Source organism: Bubalus kerabau, chromosome 1, assembly GCF_029407905.1.
Source record: "Bubalus kerabau isolate K-KA32 ecotype Philippines breed swamp buffalo chromosome 1, PCC_UOA_SB_1v2, whole genome shotgun sequence".
Classification (NCBI taxonomy): domain Eukaryota; kingdom Metazoa; phylum Chordata; class Mammalia; order Artiodactyla; family Bovidae; genus Bubalus; species Bubalus kerabau.
The window spans coordinates 68,844,955-68,868,827 of NC_073624.1; the positions used below are offsets into that span (position 1 = coordinate 68,844,955).

General features: G+C 36.3%; 1 protein-coding gene across 2 annotated transcripts in view; it reads left to right on the forward strand.

Annotated features, from left to right (window-relative positions):
• The window catches only part of SLC16A7 (solute carrier family 16 member 7), a 197,932-nt gene extending 175,872 nt beyond the window's left edge, over positions 1-22,060 (forward strand). For both annotated transcript variants that reach the window (XM_055579085.1, XM_055579075.1), the window contains exons 4-6: positions 9,405-9,548; positions 15,022-15,837; positions 21,088-22,060. In XM_055579085.1, the coding sequence (XP_055435060.1) occupies positions 9,405-9,548; positions 15,022-15,837; positions 21,088-21,359 (1,232 nt within the window). In that variant the 3' untranslated portion in view covers positions 21,360-22,060. The remainder of the gene's footprint in view (positions 1-9,404; positions 9,549-15,021; positions 15,838-21,087) is intronic.
• Positions 22,061-23,873: the final 1,813 nt, after the last annotated feature.

The following is a 23,873-nucleotide window of genomic DNA, read 5'->3' on the forward strand; positions in this document are numbered from 1 at the left end:
GGGTTTTCTTGATGGGTTTGGCAGTAAAGAATCTGCCTGCAATGCAGGAGAATGGGGTTTGATTGCTAGGTTGGGGAGATCCCCTAGAGAAAGGAGTGGCTACCCACTACTGTATTCTTGTCTGGAGAATTCCATAGACAGAAGAGCCTGGTGGGCTAAAAATCCTAGATGAGTGTTGTGTGAATACAATGAATCTCTTCAGCTGATGTAAGATTCATCTTGTGTAGAACCAACTGAACTCTATTTAGTCAAACTGAGATAGTTATCATTGAGCAATGTGCTCCTTGAAGATGATTTACCTGTGTGACATTTTTATCTTCATCCTTCATAAAAGCAAATGCAATAGCTGCTTCCTAATTATCAGGAACTCTTTGCTCATGTTTTTTCACTGACCCCAAATGAAAGGAGATCACATGGAGAGAGAAACCAGGTGGACTTTCAGTCCCAATTTCAGTGCAGGAATAAACCTCAGGCATATTAATAAGTAGTGAATGAAGAAGAGCTTACCCTCTGCTCAAAGGAAAATAGCAACAATTTTATATTTCAAAAAATTCCTTTGAAAAATCTTTCAAATTTAGAAAACCTCCATTAGTAAGGAAAATACTGTCATAGTAAACACAGATAAATTTCTGTAATTGCAAACAACTTTCTCCTAGTCCTGCACTAGTGCTTTTTGTCATTTGACTTGACAGGTTACCACATATACAAATTTGAAATAAAGCAAATGAAAAATAAATTATAGCAGTTTATCATTTCTTCTGTTAGTGTTTATGCTATGCATAAAAATTTTATAGAACTCAAATTGATAGTCAATCCCAATTCATGGTTTTAGATTGATAAAATATATTTTATGAAATGTTCAACACATAACATACTCTACAAATTGTCTCACATTTATCATGTACTCATGCAATATTCAAAAGAAATAAAAATAAGCACTATGAGTTCATGTTTACAGAACAGAATAACAATATACCAAAAGAATATACCAGTTCACATATTCATGTTTGTATGTCACATACTTTAAAAATATGTAACAAAAATCTGTGTTTAGAACAATATACAAAATTTGAAGTTAACAGTAGGAGAGATATAGTAGTTTTATTGAGTCTGTAAGAGCACTTTTGATGATTAGCTAGAAAGATTTGAAGGACTTAAAATGCCATTTTAATGAAAAAAAAATTTTTTATTTTGTATTGAGGTATAGCTGGTTAACAATGTTGTGATAATTTCAGATGGACAGCAAAGGGACTCAGCCATATAGATACATGTATCCATTCTCCCCTAAACTCCCTTCTCGTCCAGGCTGCCACATAACACTGAGGAGAGTTCCATGTGTTATACAGTAGGTCCTTGTTGGTTGTCCACTTTAAATATAGCAGCGTGTACATGTCCATCCCAAACTCTCTGTCTCTTTCCCCCATCATTCCCCCATCCCTCCCCCATCCCCTGCAACGATAAATTTGTTCTCTGAGTCTATGAGTCTATTGCTGTTTTGTAAGTTCATGTGTATAATTTTTTAGATTCCATATATAAAGAATGTCATAATGATATTTCTCCTTCTCTGTCTGACTTACTTCACTCAGTATGACCTTCCCTAGGTACATCCATGTTGCTGCAAATGGCAACATTTCATTCTATTTAATGATTGAGTAATATTCCATTGCATTTATGTATCACATCTTCTTTATCCATTTCTCTATTGATGGGCATTTTGGTTGCTTCCATGTTTCGACTATTGTAAATAGTGGTGCCATGAGCATAAGGGTGCATGTTTCCTTTTGAACCATGTTTTTCTCTGGATATATGCCCAGGAGTGGGATTGCAGGGTCAGGTGGTAGCTCTTTTTTTGGTTCTTTAGTTTTCCCATACTGTTCTTTATAGTGGCTATAGCAATAAACATTCCCATCAACAGTGTAGGAGTAGTCCCTTCTCTGTACCCTCTCCACCATTTATTGTTTGTGGATTTTTTTGATGATAACCATTTTGACTGGTGTGAGGTGACATCTCATTGTAGTTTTGGTTTGCATTTCTGTAATTGAGCTTCCCTGGTGGCTCAATGGTAAAAGGTCCACCTGTAATGCAGGAGTTGCAGGTTCGATCCCTGGGTTGGGAAGATCACCTGGAGAAGGAAACAGCCCCCACTTCAGTATTCTTGCCTGGAAAGTCCCATGAACAGAGGAGTCTGGCGGGCTACAGTCCATGGTATCACAAAAGAGTTGGACACAGCTTAGCGACTAAACAACAACAGTAATTAGTGATTCAACATTGTCTTTTTCATGACTGTTATTTACTAAAATGAAAGGAAGTAAAATGAGAAAATAACCAGAGAAAAGTATGGGGTACCAAGAATGGAGGAAATGAGGTCCACACTTTCAAGAGTCCTCTCCCTATAAAATCACAAAGGATGGGCTTAATTCCTTCAGCAACAAGTTGTGACAACACGTGTGAAATGAGTTCTACAGAAACTTCATTAGAGACTCGATGCTTAAGATTTCTACTGGGTTGTTGTTCAACTGACATTCCCCGTCTGGCATGTACCAAAATTCCAGACTCCCAGAAGGAAAGCAGGCCACATAAATTGCATTGTTTGTAAAAACAATGCAGGTATTGTGAGCCACTCTTATCTGTAGGGAGTGGTGGGAACATTGCTGAAATCCAGGTTCCCAGATGCCAGCCAGGAGCCAATATTGAAAGCAGGCTTTCGTAAGGATAGCAGCCTTAGCTCTGCTACGTTAACTCTTTTCTGCACAGTAGTTAAAAGCACAAGTTTTATAATTAGATGATCCTGGGCTCATATCTACATCCTACCATGAATATTGATGTTGACCTTGAAAAAGTAATCTGAACACTGCACATCTCAGTTTTATCAACTGTTAATAGCTTTAATTAGGCAATTAGTTTTTAGGCCATGAAAATCATATGCAATAATGCATGTAGAATTCTCAGCATGTTTCCTACAAAGAGTAATAATTTGATAAATGTTGATGAATACTAATAGTACCCTGGGTCAGGAAGATCCCCTGGAGAAGGGAATGGCTACCCACTCCAGTATTCTTGCCTGGAGAATTCCATGGACAGAGGAGCCTGGTGGACTACAGTCCATGGGGTCTCAAAGAGTCAGACACGACTGAGTGAATAACACTACTATTACCATATGGCAATTACCTTAGGACAGATTGTATGAAGAAGACTCAAACCAATAAAATGGACAGCAAGTGTTTTGTTCATGTGTGTGTTACCAACTCTAAGTCCAGCAGGAATTCTAAGAATAGGCAAATGCTGTAATTTATAAGAACCCACAAAAACTTCCTTGCTAGAATTAATATTCTTTTGCTGAGCATTATGGAGCCACATCCATAGGGCTTCCCTGGTGGCTCAGAGGATAAAGCATCTGCCTGGAATGCGGGAGACCCGGGTTCGATCCCTGGGTTGGGAAGATCCCCTGAAGAAGGAAATGGCAACCCACTCCAGTACTCTTGCCTGGAGGATCCCATGAAGGGAGGAGCCTGGTAGGCTACAGTCCATGAGGTGGCAAAGAGTCGGACACAACTGAGCGACTTCACTTTCACTTTCACTTTATGGAGCCGCATCCATAAAAGACAGAAGTAGCTTTTAGGAGACAAAGAAGTAGCTGAACAATGGGGGATAATATTTTGATCCTTACTTTGCTCTCTGATGAAGTCCTCCTTTACAACTTCACAGCTAGCATGAAAGTGGCCATTGTATGTGACACTAAAATTCTGAGATAGATTGGAAAGCTGGATCAGAAGATAAGTGGCTAGATGAGTCTGATTTAGTATAGTCTGATATTTTTGTGTATGTTTTTGGAACAAAGATATTATTATTCTTGCATACTATTTCTTTTAACTGCTTGACAAATAGAATAAAGCATTCTGATAAGCAATACCTTTGCTCTACCAACATATAGGCTCAGATATTACTCTCTCAGCAGGTAGATTTTCCTTTTTTGACATAACTAGTGATTAAGGACTATGATTACTTAAAAAACACATGCTGAGTAAAAACTTTTGGCATGATTGAATTAATAAATGAATGAATGAATGTACTCAGAATATAATTAGTCCTAAGATTCCTCAACAAGGGACACCTGTGAAGCTAGTTCATGTTTAACAAAAATCATATACAATCAGAATTTATTTTCTTGAAACTTTTTTCTTGTTATTGTAATAAACCAAGTTGCTTTTAAGGTTGGAGAGAGATGTTGGATGGTATTGTGTTTTTATATCTAATGTTAGAGTCTCCTGAGGCTAATATTAAGCATTTAGAGATACCTTATAAAATAAGAATATTTTATTTCCATATCATAATTTTAATTTTCTGCCTATAACCATTACAAAATAAAATAATTTATGACGTAAGCATTTACTATTGAAGGATATGGAATGTTGATTATTTCTAAGTAAATCACTTATAAAGTATATCTTTTTATGCTAGAAAAAATTATAATTGTGTGAGCATATTCTTTAAAGGATATCATTTAACTAAGTTGTCTAATATAAAGTTATTTGTTAAAATTAGATCTCTCATTGCATCTTGATGGATGCCACTATAGAATTTATCAAAGCCTGCCCCCCCAAAATGTGCTGACACTTCTAAATATTTTCTTTAGTGGCTACCTTTAATCAGTCACAGTAATGGGAAATAGTCTTCATGTGGTTATCCCCCTCTATTATTTCCCATATGTTGCAAATGAGGTTTTGATTCAAAGATTGTTTTCAAATTTAAATTTATACTATTTAGGCAAACATATTTATAAAACATAGAAATCAATTAGCCCATTTGTTAGTTATCCAGGCATCACATATAAAACAGAATATGTAATATCAGTGAAACTGAGAAGAAGTCATTGTTATTAGTCCAGGTATTGATAAGTATCTCTGATAATCTAATATCTATCAAAACATCCATCACAGTTCTTAAAATAACTTGTTGATTATTTATTCCTCTGGAACATAATGCATTGATGATAATAGTTGTGTTTTGCTACTTTATCTTTGGTGTCTGTCAAGTGACTTTATACTAGGAGCTCAGGAAATGCTGCACTGAACTGATCTGAGTTGAATTGAATTGAATTGATTATTTTAAAAAAGGAATCCACACCTAAATTCAGTTATTAATCAAGTTAATCAATTGATTCTGACTCTCCCCTTCTCATAAAGGCTATTTGAATTTAACTTTATGCTTTTACTTAAAGCATTCATTTCCTAACCACTATATATGTTATAATAAATAATTATATTTTATATATAATATATATAAAATTTCTTCAGATGAGTTTTTCCATAATAGGGACAGAATTCTATTCTTTTCACATTATCTTGTACAATTTTCATTGATTTTTTTCCCCCTCCAACCCTTTTGATCTTTGTTATTTAGTTGCTAAGTTGTCCAACTCTTTTGCAAACCCATGGACTGTAGCCCACCAGGTTTCTCTGTCCATGAGATTTCCTAGGCAAGAATTCTGGAATGGGTAGCCATTTTCCTCTGCAGGAAATCTTGCCAATGCAGGGATTGAATCCAATGCAGGAGTCTGCACTGTAGGCAGATTCTTTACTGCTAAGCCAGCAAGGAAACCCATTGATCTTATAGAGCTATCTTATATATGGCCTTTTTTAGTTTTATTTTGTTTGGTATTAAACGCAAAATGTGGTATTCTGTTTTTGAGTTCTTTTTATAAAATTATGTGTTATTACCAATATCCTTTCGAAAGATTGTGGAGTAATATTTAATACTATTTGGCCATGAGTATTTATATTTATGCATAAGAATAAAAATACTAAGTATAGCTGTGTGATAGAGTGACTAAGATAAGGTTTGTGTGTGTGTTAGTTGCTTAGTTGTGTCCAACTCCTTGCAACCTCATAGACTGTAGCCTATCAGGCCCCTCTGTCCGTGGGATTCTCCAGGCATGAACACCAGAGTGGGTTGCCATTTCCCTCTCAAAAAGGAAATATAGAAAGAAAGAAAGTGAAGTTGCTAAGTCATGTCTGACTCTTTGCGACCCCATGGACTGTAACCTACCATGCTCCTCCATCCATGGAATTTTCGACTAAGGCTCTACTGATAATTGAATCTCAGTGTGTTTTAAATACCATCCATGTAGAAGTTCTCAAATGTAATGCAAATTTTTAAAGTTTTAGTATTAACTAAAAATCATTTAGTTTTTTCTAGCCTAAATATTGGGCTGAGAATTCTGACCTAATATAATGTTTTTCCTCAAAACAAAACCATTAGTTTCAGATGAAATATACTTTTAAGCTAAAAAGAAATGTCAAAGCAAATAGTTTACATTTGGACAGGCCTTATAAAGAGGTATGGACTTTCACTGAATCTAAGATTGTTAAGTTACATCACTATTTTATAAAGCACCACTAAAGAAAGAAATTCTGCATATTAAAATAAGACCCAACTCTTCTAATATTTAGAATTTTTATTTCCAAAATAGTTTTTTAGACAGAAACATAAATTATTTTAATCATTTTGATCACTCCTAAATATTTTATATGCACACACATACACATACATCAGAAAATGTACATAAAACACATTGCATAAGGCACTCCTAAAACATCATCCTATTCAGTATCTAGCTCTTCAAAACTGATTTTTCAGTCAGAGTGTTCAATGTGCCTGTTTTCCACACTAAGATTGTTCTTTTTTTGTGAGGTGCCTGTCTTAATAGAGAGAGCCTCCATTTTCTCTGGCTGTTCCATCTAAACTGCTGCACCCATTCTAAAAGTTTTTTTTTTTTAACATTTTATTTTATTTTTTAACTTTACAATATTGTATTGGTTTTGCCATAAATCAACATGAATCTGCCACAGGTATACACGTGTTCCCCATCCTGAACCCTCCTCCCTCCTCCCTGCCCATGCCATCCCTCTGGGTCGTCCCAGTGCACCAGCCCCAAGCATCCAGTATCGTGCATTGAACCTGGACTGGACGTTACCAGAAAGTATCAACAGAAGCTTTTTCAGACAACAATCAGGATTCATATTACTTTTTCACATGGTCTGGTTGAAATGTGGGGAATCGTCATTGTCTAACCAAGCCACAGAAATATAACCTAATAATTCCAGTCGAGCTATTTCAAATCCCGGATTCATTTTGATATATGGCAAAACCAATACATTATTGTTAAGTTAAAAAATAAAATTAAATTAAAAATAAAGTGCTGAAATCTATATGCCAACAAATTTGGAAAACTCAGCAGTGGCCATAGGACTGGAAAAAGTCAGTTTTCATTCCAATCCCAAAGAAAGGCAATGCCAAAGAATGCTCAAACTACAGCACAGTTGCACTCATCTCACACGCTAGCAAAGTAATGCTCAAAATTCTCCAAGCCAGGCTTCAACAGTACATGAACCGTGAACTTCCAGATATTCAATCTGGATTTAGAAAAGACAGAGGAACCAGAGATCAGATTGCCAACATCCGTTGGATCATCAAAACAGAAAGAGAATTCCAGAAAAACATCTACTTCTGCTTTACTGACTATGCCAAAGCCTTTGACTGTATAGATCACAACAAACTGTGGAAAATTCAAGAGATGATGATACCAGACCATATTACCTGCCTCCTGAGAAATCTATGCAGGTTAAGAAGCAACAGTTAGAACTGGATATGGAACAACAGACTGGTTCCAAATTGGGAAAGGAGTATATCAAGGCTATATGTTGTCATCCTGCAGAGTATATCATGCAAAATGCCAGGCTGGATGAAGCACAAGCTGGAAACAAGATTGCTGGGAGATATATCAATAACCTCAAATATGCAGATGACACCACCCTTACGGCAGACAGCAAAGAGGAACTAAAGAGCCTCTCAATGAAAGTGAAAGAAGTGAGTGAAAAAGTTGGCTTAAAGCTCAACATTCAGAAAACTAAGATCATGGCATCTGGTCCCATCACTTCATGGCAAATAGATGGGGAAACAATGGAAACAGTGTCAGACTTCATGTTTTGGGGCTCCAAAATCACTGCAGATGGTGAGTGCAGCCATGAAATGAAAAGATATTTACTCCTTGGAAGAAAAGCTATGACCAACCTAGATAGTATATTAAAAAAGCAGAGACATTACTTTGTCAACAAAGGTTTGTCTAGTCAAAGTTATGGTTTTTCCAGTAGTCATGTATGAATGTGAGATTTGGACCGTAAAGAAAGCTGAGTGCTGAAGAATTGATGCTTTTGAACTGTGCTGTTGGAGAAGACTCTTGAGAGTCCTGGGAATGCAAGGAGATCAAACCAGTCAATCATAAAGGAAATCAGTCCTGAATATTCATTGGAAGGACTGATGTTGAAGCTGAAACTCCAATACTTTGGCCACCTGATGAGAAGAATTGACTCATTTGAAAAGACCCTGATGCTGGGAAAGATTGAAGTTGAGAGAAGGGGATGACAGAGGATAAGATGGTTGGATGGCATCACCGACTCGATGGCCATGAGTTTGAGTAAGCTCCAGGAGTTGGTGATAGACAGGGAAGCTTGGGATGCTGCAGTCCATGGGGTCGCAAAGAGTCAGACATGACTGAGTGGCCAAACTGAAATGAATTCAAACATACCTAAGGCATGGAAGCAACATTACTACCCTTGGTGGCCCCTGATGAACAGGGATTGTTAAGAGACTGTCAGTATAAGAATCCTCATTTCTAATATAATGAGATATGTAAAGAGTTGGGGTCTTAAAATAAAAAATATGGTATTAAAAAGTCACAGTGGGGTATAATAAAAACAAGTCAGCTTCAGTTAAAGGCATATATCTGTGTGCCTAAACACACATTATTCCAGAAAGTAAAATTCTAAGAGATAGATTATTTATATAACCCTTAAATTTTTAATAAATAAATTTATCTCCATTTATTAAGATATTTAGGGCTTCCCCAGTGGCTCAGCATTAAAGAATTTGCCTGCCAATACAGGAGACACGGGTTTGACCCCTGGGTCAGGAAAATCTCCTGGAGAAGGAAATGGCACTTCCCTCCAACGTTCTTGCTTGGGAAATCCCATGGACAGTGGAGCCTGGTATGCTGCAGTCTATGGGGGATGCAAAAGAGTCAGATATGACTTAGAGATTAACAACAACAACAAGTTTAGCTATGTCTCATTAAAAAGCTTTTCTGTCAGAAGTTGAATTATTATGGTCCTAGCAAACTTGATATTAATCAATTCTAATTTATTATTTTATGTGCTTGTAGATACATGGGTAAAGACAACCAGTCAAATGGATTGGAAAGTATTGAAAAGTTTTCGTGTTGTTTCATATGAACTAATACTTTTCTTTGATTGTTAAAATGTGTTTTCTCAACTTTCAAAATTAACAAATGTTAAAAATAAATAAATAACCCAGCAACTGAATATTTCTTAACTTCTTCTCTACCTCAGGTCCTATAAGTAGCGTTTTGGTGAATAAATATGGTAGCCGGCCAGTGGTGATGGTAGGAGGTTTGTTATGCTGTTTGGGTATGGTCTCGGCCTCTTATAGTACCAACGTAGTAGAGCTTTACTTCACAATGGGATTAATTTGCGGTAAGTGAAAATTTGCTTTCAGCTTATTTTTTCTTAACACTTCTACTGTTTGCAAAGTTCTGTCAGAAGCATGAGCAATAGAACATTCTTATTTTCTTTGATTTTTTTTTTAATATCAGATGCTATATACTTTAAAGTATTGTCATCTGGTATGTTAAACTCCTGGCTATAGGCTGACCAATCAAACTAATTTCAAGAAATGGAAAAAGCAAGTTATCAGACATGTTATGGCTATAATATAAATGTCAAAAAGAAAACTTCTTTGGTTTGTTTTTACTGTTTCAACATTTAATCTTCAGGCCGTGAAAGTGATATTGTGGACACAGACTCTTCTGGCATATAAATAGCTTCATTTAAAAAAAAATGCTTTCATTACTTATTACTATTAGTGTCTGACTGATCACTCATAATAGGTTAAAAATGACGTCAAAAAAGATGTTTCCTGGATTCTTTGATTTAGCTTTAACATAGAATTGTTGCCTGTGTTCTAATTAGTGATAGAGCTCTGCATGAGCCTCCCTACCTTTTCTTACTAAAGGATTCTATTTTAAAATTTGAAAGACACATTTGTCACTAAACACAAATATTTTAAAGTGAGTTCCTGTCATTTGGTTATAGTTGTTTCCTAAGCATGTCTGTAGACTCTAGCTACCTGAATACGCACATTTGGAAAATATGATCTTTATTAGCTTCAACAGCAAATTGCATTACACAAATTTACATTCAAAGTTTTAGAAAAATTAGACTTCAATATATAAAGAAATTTAATTATTTCCTTTTGATTACAGATAGAAAGGTAAATATATTTTTTATGACTTTAAGTCAGTCTGACCTTGGATTAGTGCATCATCTGATTGAAAAATTAGATGTATTAAAGCCTACAGTAATAGTGATGTTAAAATCTACTCTTTACAACCTATGGACAACTCTTCTTTTTTGACTTTGTAAAACATCTTTGACATTCTAAATGAGAATCTTCTTATATCTAAGAATTGTCATGGTGGAGAGAATACCGTTTCTTTGTGAAGAAATACTAGGTACAGCTGACCTTGAACAACATGGATTTGAACTGCAGGGGTCTACTCTACTACTCAGTCCATGATTGGTTGAATCCTAAGGCAAGCTGGCTATAAATGATACATAGATTTTCAGCTGTGTAGAGAGTGAGCCTTAAACCCCACATTGTTCAAGGGTCAGCCATATTTCATTTGGCCATAGAATTCAGGCTGGGCCCACAAAGTCATGTATTAGGAAAAAGATGGTTTTGATGTTACTGTATCATAAATATCAATTGTATTTTATGTTATTCTAACTTCAGTTCAATTTATTTGAGTCTCAAAGGCTCTGGTGCTTCTAGTCAACCATTAAATATAACCATAAGAGATTTACCTTAAGTCATTATCAGCCAATACTTGTTGGTATTTGAAATCATTCAGGTCTAGCTTTTAAACCTAACTCAGCACATATTAGCTGTGTGATCGTGGATAAATACCCCTCCTTATGCCTCCATCTCTTTGTCTTTAAAATGGAAAAATGATAGCTCTTTCCTTTGGAGGAAAAGGAAATATGTAGGAGGAACCATATATTCATTTGTAAAAATAAACTATATATTCATGAACCATATATTCAATGAACTATATATTCATTCATTTGTTTTAAAAAATGAATATATGATACTTTACAGAGTATCCAGCATTTTGTCACTTTTTAAATAAATACTAGCATATAATAATCATCATCACAACAACATTATACATCATCTTGGAGCTGTAGACCTCACTTGATTTTAGCAAAACCCTTTTATGTCCTTGTTGAAAAAACTGGAATTTAAGAACTCTAAGTGTTTTGCCCAGTAGTACACATAAGTAAGTAGTTGAGGGAGACTTAGATATTTTCATTTCAAGTGCCATGCTCCTTTTACCATGCCAGGTAGGAAATAGATGACCACAAACTCCTAAGGAAAACTTGCATTAACATGTGAAAGCAAAATTCCAGGTGACAGAATAGGGGCACAGGGAGGAAGATGGCATAGGTAAAGAAATGTGAACCTCAAAGCACAATTCCTGGGAATTTGAGTCCTTCCTCTTACCAGCTGCTGACAATAGTTTCATTACTTAGACGTTGGATCTATTGATAATTACACTCATTCTGCATATCTCACAAGTATGGCTAAGGTAGAATCAGAGAGCATACTGCCCTGTCATTCATCAAAGCTGATTACTGGTTCCTTCATATCAGTTTTTTGGAACACTCTTCAGTTCAGTTCAATTCAGTTGCTCAGCTGTGTCTGACTTTTTGTGACCCCATGAACCACAGCATGCCAGGCCTCCCTGTCCATCATCAACTCCCAGAGTCTACTGAAACTCATGTCCATTGAGGCGGTAATGCCATCCAATCATCTCATCCTCTGTCATCCCCTTCTCTACCTGCCCTCAATCTTTCCCAGCATCAGGGTCTTTTCAAATGAGTCAGCTGTTTGCATCAGGTGGCCAAAGTTTTGGAGCTTCAGCTTCAACATCAGTCCTTCCAATGAACACCTAGGACTGCTCTCCTTTAGGATGGACTGGTTGGATCTCCTTGCAGTCCAAGGGACTCTCAAGAGTCTTCTCCAACACCACAGTTCAAAAGCATCAATTCTTTGGCGCTCAGCTTTCTTCACAGTCCAACTCTAACATCCATACACGACTACTGGAAAAACCATAGCCTGGACTAGATGGACCTTTGTTGGCAAAGTAATGTCTCTGCTTTTCAATATGCTATCTAGGTTGGTCATAACTTTCCTTCCAAGGAGTAAGTGTCTTTTAATTTCATGGCTGCAGTCACCATCTGCAGTGATTTTGGAGCCCCCCCAAAAAAAGTCTGACACTGTTTCCACTGTTTCCCCATCTATTTCCCATGAAGTGATGGGAACAGATGCCGTGATCTTCGTTTTCTGAATGCGGAGTTTTAAGCCAACCTTTTCACTCCTCTTTCACTTTCATCAAGAGGCTTTTTAGTTCCTCTTCACTTTCTGCTATAAGGGTGGTGTCATCTGCATATTTGAGGTTATTGATATATCTCCCGGCAATCTTGATTCCAGGTTGTGCTTCTTCCAGCCCAGCATTTCTCATCATGTACTCTGCATGTAAATTAAATATACAGTCTTGACATACTCCTTTTCCTATTTGGAACCAGTTTGTTGTTCCATGTCCAGTTCTAACTGTTGCTTCCTGACCTGCATATAGGTTTCTCAAGAGGCAGGTCAGGTGGTCTGGTATTCCCATCTCTTTCAGAATTTTCCACAGTTGATTGTGGTCCACACAGTCAAAGGCTTTGTCATAGTCAATAAAGCAGAAATCGATGTTTTTCTGGAACTCTCTTGCTTTTTGTATGATCCAATGGATGTTGGCAATTTGATCTCTGGTTCCTCTGCCTTTTCTAAAACCAGCTTGGACATCTGGAAGTTCATGGTTCACGTATTGCTGAAGCCTAGCTTGGAGAATTTTGAGCATTTCTTTACTAGCATGTGAGATGAGTGCAATTGTGTGGTACTTTGAGCATTCTTTGGCATTGCCTTTCTTTGGGATGGAATGAAAACTGACCTTTTCCAGTCCTGTGGCCACTGCTGAGTTTTCCAAATTTGCTGACATGTTGAGTGTACCACTTTCACAGCATCAGCTTTCAGGTTTTGAAATAGCTGAACTGGAATTCTATTACCTCCATTAGCTTTGTTCGTAGAGATGCTTCCTAAGGCCCACTTGAATTCACACTCCAGGATGTCTGGCTCTAGGTGAGTGATCACACCATTTATTATTACACCCATATAATTATCTGGGTCATGAAGATCTTTTTTGTACAGTTCTTCTGTGTATTCTTGCCACCTCTTCTTAATATCTTTCGCTTCTGTTAGTTCCGTACCATTTCTGTCCATTATTGAGCCCATCTTTGCATGAAATGTTCCCTTGGTATCTCTAACTTTCTTGAAGAGCTCTCCAGTCTTTCCCATTCTGTTGTTTTCCTCTATTTCTTTGCATTGATCGCTGAAGAAGGCTTTCTTATCTCTTCTTGCTATTGTTTGGAACTCTGCATTCAGATGCTTATATCTTTCCTTTTCTCCTTTGCTTTTCGCTTCTCTTCTTTTCACAGATATTTGTAAGGCCTCCTCAGACAGCCATTTTGCTTTTTTCCAATTCTTTTCCATGGGGATGGTCTTGATCCCTGTCTCCTGTACAGTGTCAAGAACCTCCATCCATAGTTCATCAGGCACTCTGTCTATCAGATCTAGTCCCTTAAATCTATTTCTCACTTCCACTGTATAATCATAAGGGATTTGATTTAAGTCATACCTGAATGGTCTAGTGGTTTTTCCCACTTTCTTCAATTTAAATCTGAATTTGCCAATAAGGAGTTCATGATCTGAGCCACTCATCTTGTTTTTGCTGACTGTATAGAGCTTCTTCATCTTTGGCTTCAAAGAATATAATCAATCTGAATACTATTACAAATATTAAATACAAATATTTGTATTAGAGATTTGCATTAAGTATTTGCCAGATATACTTAATCAGAACCCAGTGTCCTGGAATCTAAATACTTAACCAATTTGCAATACTGTCTCAGATTTGCATAAATTGGTAAATGCCAAAGAATTCCTACTTCTATACATCCTAAATAACACAGAGTCATGTCTAGGCTAAAGGGTAAAGAGAGGTAGTTTGTATAAATCACTTGTATTTACTATTTTAACAAACATTCATTTTTGTTGCCAAATAGTATCTTGATGAGCTAACTCAGCACTGTCAGGGTGTCCCTAGACAGCAGAAACTTTTGACCCATATAAACAATCAGCTAAAATTGTTTTTTAGTTAATATACCTTCACCTCTGTAGTCATGAAATGTGTAACGTGAGGGATGAAGAACATGAAATTAATGGCGTGAATTTATTACTCTTTTTTATTATTTGCATAGCTTTGAAAGAAATACCTACAGGAGATCTAAGATTATTTACAAACGACAACCTTTTTAATCTGTTTAGTCTATTCTGTACTGAAAAGAAAGTATTCATGTTTTAAATACACTCGACCTTAAGGAAGATATCTATTCTCTGCATGGGTATATAAAGAGAGAGATTAGAGAAATTAATTTATTTATGGAATTAAGTGGTTATGACTAAGAACTAATGAACTGTGTTCCGATTTCAACCTATTCTCTGATTGTTGCAACATTAGAAGAAGTTCTTGGTTTTATTTTTGTGTTTTAAAAGGAAAGGGCTATGAAACAGTCTTGCATCTCAGATGTCTAATTATGAGAACCTTTTTGTTTATGTGGTATCTTATTGATAATATGTAATTTTTTTAATTTTTAAAATTTTTATTTACTGTGTGCTGTTGCCTTTTCATTCTGCCATCTCCCCTTGAATGTACATTTTGACAAGTGATTTCTTATGTGAGTGGCATAATGTGTTTTTTTCTTCCTTTTGTTTTGTTCTTTTTAGGTTTAGGTCTAGCCTTCAACCTGCAGCCTGCCTTAACAATCATTGGCAAATACTTCTATAAGAAACGACCTGTAGCGAATGGCCTTGCAATGGCAGGAAGTCCTGTTTTCTTAAGTACTTTGGCTCCTTTCAATCAGTACCTCTTTAATACTTATGGCTGGAAGGGAAGCTTCATGATTTTGGGAGGTTTACTATTGAACTGCTGTGTGGCTGGGTCCCTTATGAGACCTGTTGAACCCAAAGCAAGTACTGAGTCTAAAAATAAGGTTGGCGTAAGAGAAACTGATTGCAGTATGAAGAAAAGACAAAAAAAGTTATCAGTATGGGAAGAAATTAATAAATATTTAGATTTCTCCCTTTTTAAGCATAGAGGATTTCTGATATACTTATCTGGAAATGTCATTATGTTTCTGGGATTCTTCGCCCCTGTTATATTCTTGGCTCCATATGCTAAAGACAAAGGAATTGATGAGTATTCTGCAGCTTTCTTGCTCTCTGTTATGGCTTTTGTTGATATGTTTGCCAGACCTTCTGTAGGACTTATTGCCAATTCCAAATTAATCCGACCCCGAATTCAGTACTTCTTCAGTTTCGCAGTGATGTTCACTGGAATCTGTCATCTCTTATGTGCGTTGGCTGAGGACTACACAAGCCTGGTGGTGTATGCTGTATTTTTTGGTCTTGGATTTGGCAGTGTTAGCAGTGTCCTCTTTGAAACTCTCATGGACCTTGTTGGTGCTCAAAGATTTTCCAGTGCTGTGGGACTCGTCACAGTTGTGGAGTGTTGTCCTGTCCTCCTTGGTCCTCCTCTTGCTGGTAAGAATATTTATCATCAAAGAAAGAAAATAGCATAAAATTAATATCCATTAGCTGAGATTTTCTTTGTAGTGTAAATGTGGTTTGTAATAATAGACAAATACCCCAAAAGACTGTAGATGTGTTAATTTTAGCCTTATTATATATTTTAAATTTCCTAATTAGTCTATTTTAGACAAAAATTTCATTTATAGCCTGGTATTATGATCTTGAGAATTTAAATTAGACTGATAATTAGCATGACTTGCAGATTTTTACCTATATCAACTTGTATTGTTAAAAATATAAAAATAAAATATCACTTTATCATTGGTAAACAAATTTCTCTTGTTTTTTAAAAATAAGTCAAAACTTTAAAGTAATGCTCTCAAAAGGTTAATATCTGTTTTCCTATTGGAGTATAATGGTTATATTAATATAGAACTTGTTACATGCTTAAGGAAGGATTACATTTATAATATCAATGATCGGAATATATCAATAGGAATGCAAGAACGAAGAGAAGTTCAGTCAAAGTCATTTTCTTGATCAGATACTTGTATCCCATATTTGTAACCTTTATCTTTAGATTTAAAGATCTAAAATACTGTCAGAGATGACTATAAAAGTATCTGTGCTAAATTATCAAGTAAAGAGACTGAGTAACAACACATGTGTACATTAATGTTTGAAGTGAAGACTTCGTTTAGTCGTAGACTTACATGTAATAAATATTAAATACTTTTTGTTGGCCTATCTTTTCTAGTAATAACTGTATAGCATTGTTTTAATTAATGCTAAATGTAGGTATTTACTTAGACCTCTTGGCCTGCCCCTAATTGTCACAATAACTGCCAGGCCAAGCATGAATTTTTTTCATGTATATAAAGTCAGTGTTTAAACTCTTCCTACATGTAGTACGGAATGAAGCAGGGCAAAGGCTAATAGAGTTTTTCCAAGAGAACACACTGGTCATAGCAAACACCCTCTTCCAACAACACAAGAGAACACTCTACACATGGACATCACCAGATGGTCAACACCGAAATCAGATTGATTATATTCTTGCAGCCAAAGATGGAGAAGCTCTATACAGTCAGCAAAAACAAGACCAGGAGCTGACTGTGTCTCAGCTCATGAACTCCTGATTTACAAATTCAGATTTAAATTGAAGAAAGTGGGGAAAACCATTAGACCATTCAGGTATGACCTAAATCAAATCCCTTATGATTACAGTGGAAGTGAGAAATAGATTTAAGGGACTAGATCTGATAGACAGAGTGCCTGATGAACTATGGACGGAGGTTCATGATATTGTACAGGAGACAGGGATCAAGACCATCCCCATGGAAAAGAAATGCAAAAAAGCAAAATGGCTGTCTGGGGAGGCCTTACAAATAGCTGTGAAAAGAAGAGAAGCAAAAAGCAAAGAAAAGGAAAGATAAAAGCATCTGAATGCAGAGTTCCAAAGAATAGCAAGGAGAGAAAAGAAAGCCTTCTTCAGCAATCAATGCAAAGAAATAGAGGAAAACAACAGAATGGGAAAGACAAGCGATCTCTTCAAGAAAATTAGAGGTACCAAGGGAACATTTCATGCAAAGATGGGCTCGATAAAGGACAGAAATGGTATGGACCTAATAGAAGGAGAAGATATTAAGAAGAGGTAGCAAGAATACACAGAAGAACTGTACAAAAAAGATCTTCATGACCCAGATAATCACAATGGTGTGATCACTCACCTAGAGCCAGACATCCTGTAATGTGAAGTTAAGTGGGCCTTAGGAAGCATCACTATGAACAAAGCTAGTGGAGGTAATGGAATCCCAGTTGACCTATTTCAAATCCTGAAAGATGATGCTGTGAAAGTGCTTCACTCAATATGCCAGCAAATTTGGAAAACTCAGCAGTGGCCACAGGATTGGAAAAGGTCAGTTTTCACTCCAATCCCAGAGAAAGGCAATGCCAAAGAATGCTTAAACTACTGCACAATTGCACTCATCTCACATGCTAGTAAAGGAATGCTCAAAATTCTCCAAGCCAGGCTTCAGCAATATGTGAACTGTGAACTTCCAGATGTTCAAGCTGGTTTTAGAAAAGGCAGAGGAACCAGAAATCAAATTGCCAAACATCCGCTGGTTCATCAAAAAAGCAAGAGAGTTCCAGAAAAACATCTATTTCTGCTTTATTGACTATGCCAAAGCCTTTGACTGTGTGGACCACAATCAACTGTGGAAAATTCTGAAAGAGATGGGGATACCAGACCACTTGACCTGCCTCTTGAGAACCTATATGCAGGTCAGGAAGCAACAGTTAGAACTGGACATGGAACAACAGACTGGTTCCAGATAGGAAAAGGAGTACATCAAGGCTGTATATTGTCACCCTGCTTATTTAACTTATATGCAGAGTACATCGTGAGAAAGGCTGGGCTGGAGGAAGCACAAGCTGGAATCAAGATTGCGGGGAGAAATATCAATAACCTCAGATATGCAGATGACTCCACCCTAAAGCAGAAAGTGAAGAGGAACTGAATACCCTCTTGATGAAAAAGGAGAGTGAAAAAGCAGGCTTAAAACTCAACTTTCAAAAAATGAAAATCATGGCATCCAGTTCCATCACTTCATGGCAAATAGATGGTGAAACAATGGAAACAGTGACAGACTTTTGGTGGGGGGGCTCCAAAATGACTGCAGTTGGCGAGTACAGGCTTGAAATTAAAAGATGCTTGGTCTTTGGGAGAAAAGCTATGACCAACCTAGACAGTATATTTAATAGCAGAGACATTACTTTGTCAACAAAGGTCTGTATGGTCAAAGCTAAGGTTTTTCCAGTAGTCATAGATGGGTTGTGAGAATTGGACCATAAAGAAAGCTGAGCACCGAAGAATTGAAACTTTTGAACTATGGTGTTAGAGAAAACTCTTGAGAGTCCCTTGGACTGCAAGGAGAGCCAACCAATCCATCATAAAGGAAATCAGTCCTGAATAGTCATTGGAAGGACTGATGCTGACGCTAAAGCCCCAATACTCTGGTCACCTGATGAGAAGAACTGACTCATTGGAAAAGACACTAATGCTGGGAAAGATTGAAAGGCAGGAGGAGAAGATGACAGAGGATGAGATGGTTGGATGGCATCACTGACTGGATGGACATGAGTTTGAGCAAGCTCTGGGAGTTGGTGATGGACAGGGAGGACTGGCATGCTGTGGTTCATGGAGTCGCAAAGAGTTGGATACTACTGAGCGACTGAACTGAACTGAACTGAACTAAATTCTAGTCAGAATGTTGGAAACTCCGACTAAACAAATAGGTCTGTTTCTGAATCACCTGAATATGCATATGAAAAATAATTTGGGTTTGTGCCTACAAAATTTTGCCAATAATAACTATTATTAAGAATTAGATGCTTGCATAAGCATGAGGCAAAATTAATATAAACAATATAAGCTGTAGCTTGTTTAAAAGTCAATAAACCTTCAATTATTTGGTACCAGGCTAGTTTTTCAATATTCTCAATAATCAAATGGAGAAAAAACTTTCTCCCTGACTAGTTTGGCCTTAATAATTTAGATTTAGATAAAGTGAAAAACTGTGGTTAGTCCAAAAAGTGACATGACACTTAACCAAGAGGTTTGGTGAAGCCATTTTACAGAGTAGTTAATATGAGATGCAGACAGACTTTGGTAAGATCCTAGTTTCTGCCACATTTGCTATGTAATCATGGTTGAAATATGTCAGAGTGATTTTTTTAAGGATTAAATGCAAAATTACAAATAAAGTGTTTAGCCTAGTGCTAGGCATAGAGAAGTCATTTAGTAAATATGACCCATTAGGAATCTCATCAAAGCCTTTTGACTTTCCCTAAAGAATATAATGTATACTCTTTATAGAAAAGATAGGAAATATGGAAAGGATGAAGCAATCTCAATATCAGTTCAGTTCAGCTCAGTCACTCAGTCGTGTCCGACTCTTTGAGACCCCATGAATCGCAGCACGCCAGGCCTCCCTGTCCATCACCAACTCCCGGAGTTCACTCAGACCCACGTACATCGAGTCAGTGATGCCATCCAGCCATCTCATCCTCTGTCGTCCCCTTCTCCTCCTGCCCCCAATCCCTCCCAGCATCCGAGTCTTTTCCAATGAGTCAGCTCTTCACATGAGGTGACCAAAGTACTGGAGTTTCAGCTTTAGCATCATTCCTTCCAAAGAAATCCCAGGGCTGATCTCCTTCAGAATGGACTGGTTGGATCTTCTTGCAGTCCAAGGGACTCTCAAGAGTCTTCTCCAACACCACAGTTCAAAAGCATCAATTCTTCAGCACTCAGCTTTCTTCACAGTCCAACTCTCACATCCATACATGATCACTGGAAAAACCATAGCCTTGACTAGACAGACCTTTGCTGGCAAAGTAATGTCTCTGCTTTTGAATATGCTACCTAGGTTGGTCATAACTTTCCTTCCAAGGAGTAACCGTCTTTTAATTTCATGGCTGCAGTCACCATCTGCAGTGATTTTGGAGCCCAAAAAAATAAAGTCTGACACTGTTTCCACTGTTTCCCCATCTATTTGCCATGAAGTGATGGGACCGGATGCCATGATGTTAGTTTTCTGAATGTTGAGCTTTAAGCCAACTTTTTCACTCTCCACTTTCACTTTCATCAAGAGGCTTTTTAGTTTTTCTTCATTTTCTGCCATAAGGGTGGTGTCATCTGCATATCTGAGGTTATTGATATTTCTCCTGGCAATGTTGATTCCAGCTTGTGCTTCTTCCAGCCCAGCGTTTCTCATGATGTACTCTGCATAGAAGTTAAATAAACAGGGTGACAATATACAGCCTTGACGTACTCCTTTTCCTATTTGGAACCAGTCTGTTGTTATATATGCTATAAATATATGCATATATATGTTTACATATGTAAATATGTATATATGTTTCTACATATGTAGGTTTAAAATGTATCTCATATGTATGTATCTATGAAAATATAGACATATACATATATACCTTGTTTGTCTTGGTAGCACACTTTTGTTGAAAGCAACAACTTTCAATGCATTTCATATACTGGTAATATAATGTAGTATGTGCCTCTAACATGCCTTTACTATGTATATGTGGAAGTCATAATCTAGAATATTTTTTTCTTTATTCAACTCTCATTTAGTATTAAATAAGAAATAGGTACACAGTGTGGAATGAATTTATTTGAAACTGTTACCATTTTATGGCTGATTTATAATGCTGTCTTAAAAACCACTCTTTGTCTTTTAGGTAAATTGGTGGATGAAACTGGACAATATAAATACATGTATTTGGCCTGTGGAGCTATTGTGGTCCTAGCCAGCGTGTGGCTGCTCATCGGTAATGCTGCCAACTACAGATTGCTTGCAAGGGAAAAGAAGAAGAGTATACATACCAAGGAATCTCAAGAAACTGAACCCTTGAAGACATCTCAAAGTCCCAGTGTTAATATCAAAAGTGGCAAAAATGAAGAGTGGAAAGGAACAGAGGTTAATTCCTCAGAAAGAGAAACGAATATTTAACAAGAATCATATCTCAGATTTCAGTGTTCATAACTTTCTTAGGAGTATTTTTTTTCAACATATTGGAAGATTTTTAGTTGAAATGAAGAGTCATAGTTAAGGATGGAGATTAGATTTTCCTTAATGGCAAATTTTAAATGTTTATCTTTAAAAACTTATTTGGGTAGTTAAATTTTGAGATTAAGCATATAAAGAATTCATGCATTGGGTTTATGTCCATACATGAATCTGGTTGTGGTGGTTAAATGATTTTAAAGTCTTCCAGTGACTTCTAGTCTTGGTTACAGAGATCTGAGTTCCAAAATGCTGGTTTAAGTAGTTAGAAAGAGTATGTTAAATCCTATAAGAATGCGCTCTCCACATTTCATTTTTTATTCAATATTAAAATGTGAAATGGAATTGAAGGAAATTAATTTTTTTTCCTAAACATCCTCACACACACCGACTTTCATACACTTAAGAATGAGTAGACAAGGTATCTGGAGAAAAAAGACAAGTTTAAAAAGAATATTATCACTGTATATATATTTTTAAATCCATGGAGGAAAAAATGGGTTATATCTGCTTAGTACCTTATAATGTGGATGTTGGAGATAAGAACATGGGTGAAAATGAGGGTGCTCTTAATTTGAAAATGTAATTAACTGCTGTAAAACAAAAGCAATTGCATATATGAAATAAATTTGAAAAAAAGTAAAAACTCTATTTTTTAAATAATTATTTCTGAGCCCTGTCCAATTTGATCCATGCATGCACATGATTTCTTTGAGGGGGGCCATCAGTACCTGGTGCTAGTGAATAAAACCTTCAAACAATCAGAATTTACTAATAAGTATATCAGATTAAAAACGTAAATGACTCCTAGCAATGAGCTATCAAATCTTTTGATTTGAAAATCCATAAAGTAATAAATAGAAACTTCTTTTAACCAAACTTAGTTCAGAATAGCTGTCTTCCTAAGACACCAAAGTGGAATCAACTGAAATCTTGGTTGACAGACTGACAGGCAGAAATTTCATTTTTCCCAACACATAGTGGTGATAAGAGGGTTACTATTACGATTATTCCATCTGAATAAAGCTAAGAGTGGAAGGTACTTACAGTGAGTCCTCCAAGCTCTCTCATTTCCCTCCATTCACCAACATGCAAAAGCAAAAAACAGAAATCCAAACAGGCTTTTCACTCAGCCACTGAAAATGTCTCCTATTATAGGAAAGGAAGCACTAGAAATCCCACCCTCTACTAACCAGACTTCCTGCTGCCTGTAAACATAACTACATCAGGACACTTAAAAAAGGCTTCTAGACCTGGAGGTTGTGTATAACTTTATATACACTTTTGAAGTGGAGATTTAGTTTATAACTTGATAGAAAGAAGCTTGCAATATGGGAACCCAGGTTAATTTAGCAGTTTCTCATTTTCATAACCATGTGAAAAATCTGGGACTGAATTGCTCTTGAATATAGAGGCATAGGATAGATTTGTGAGTTCAGAACTAATAAATACTATTTTGAGTGATAAAGTACTTTTAAACAAGAAATGATGTATGCATTAGGTATAAAGGTATAAACATTCACCTTTATAAATCTGAAGTTTAAATTAAGATCGTGATTAATAAAAAACATTTAGCCTTTGAGTATTGAATGTCATTCTTAAGATGTCAAAAGGATTTTGTCATTCTTTCTTCTTAGCATTGCAGTAGAGGCAGATGAATAAGGAAATAAGTATTCTTATTTCCTTTAAGATTGTGCTTAGATACCAAGCTTTTGTGATAATTAACACTAGGGATTTGATTTGTAAACTTTAGGTACTGTTTGAGCATGTAGCTTGTGTTTATCAAGCTGTATACAATTCCATATTTCATTTCACATGCACTTTTCTGCATGGAAAGAGGTATTTGTATTTTTAAAATATTAACCGAAACAATATGTGCCAATACCATAGGTAAATAAATCAGGAAAATTGTGACAGTATATAGTTGTTTTTAATTTAGCTTCATTCAATCTTGAATCTTAAATGAGCTGTTTCATATTATTAGTATGTTTGTATTCAACTCTGACTAGTCATAAGAAATGTGACATCATAAATTTTTGTAGTAGCTTTCCAATCTTAAACGTTTCCAAAAATGTCTTGAATTCTCTGAAGATGCATATTTAAATTAATACAGATAATAGATCCTTGGGGCAAGTAATGATCATGGGGTTTTAAAGGGCTAATTTATCACCTACCAGTGGGTGCATTCCAGTGGTTTTCTCCGTGGAAGGAGGTTTATTTACTTGCTGATGAGGTTCTTGTCAAGACCAAACCAATTTTTATTTGTTCTATTGCACTTTGATCATCTTCTTTAATTTTATTTCTAACATTGATTGATTACATTAAATTGTTAAAAAAAAAAAAGAAAGGAAATTGAAATTGCACATTCAAAGCACATAATGTGAATACAGTCATGCCTGCCAGTCATACTGCACAAAGTTACAAGTATGCATGCAGCTTAATTCTCATCCATAAATGTTG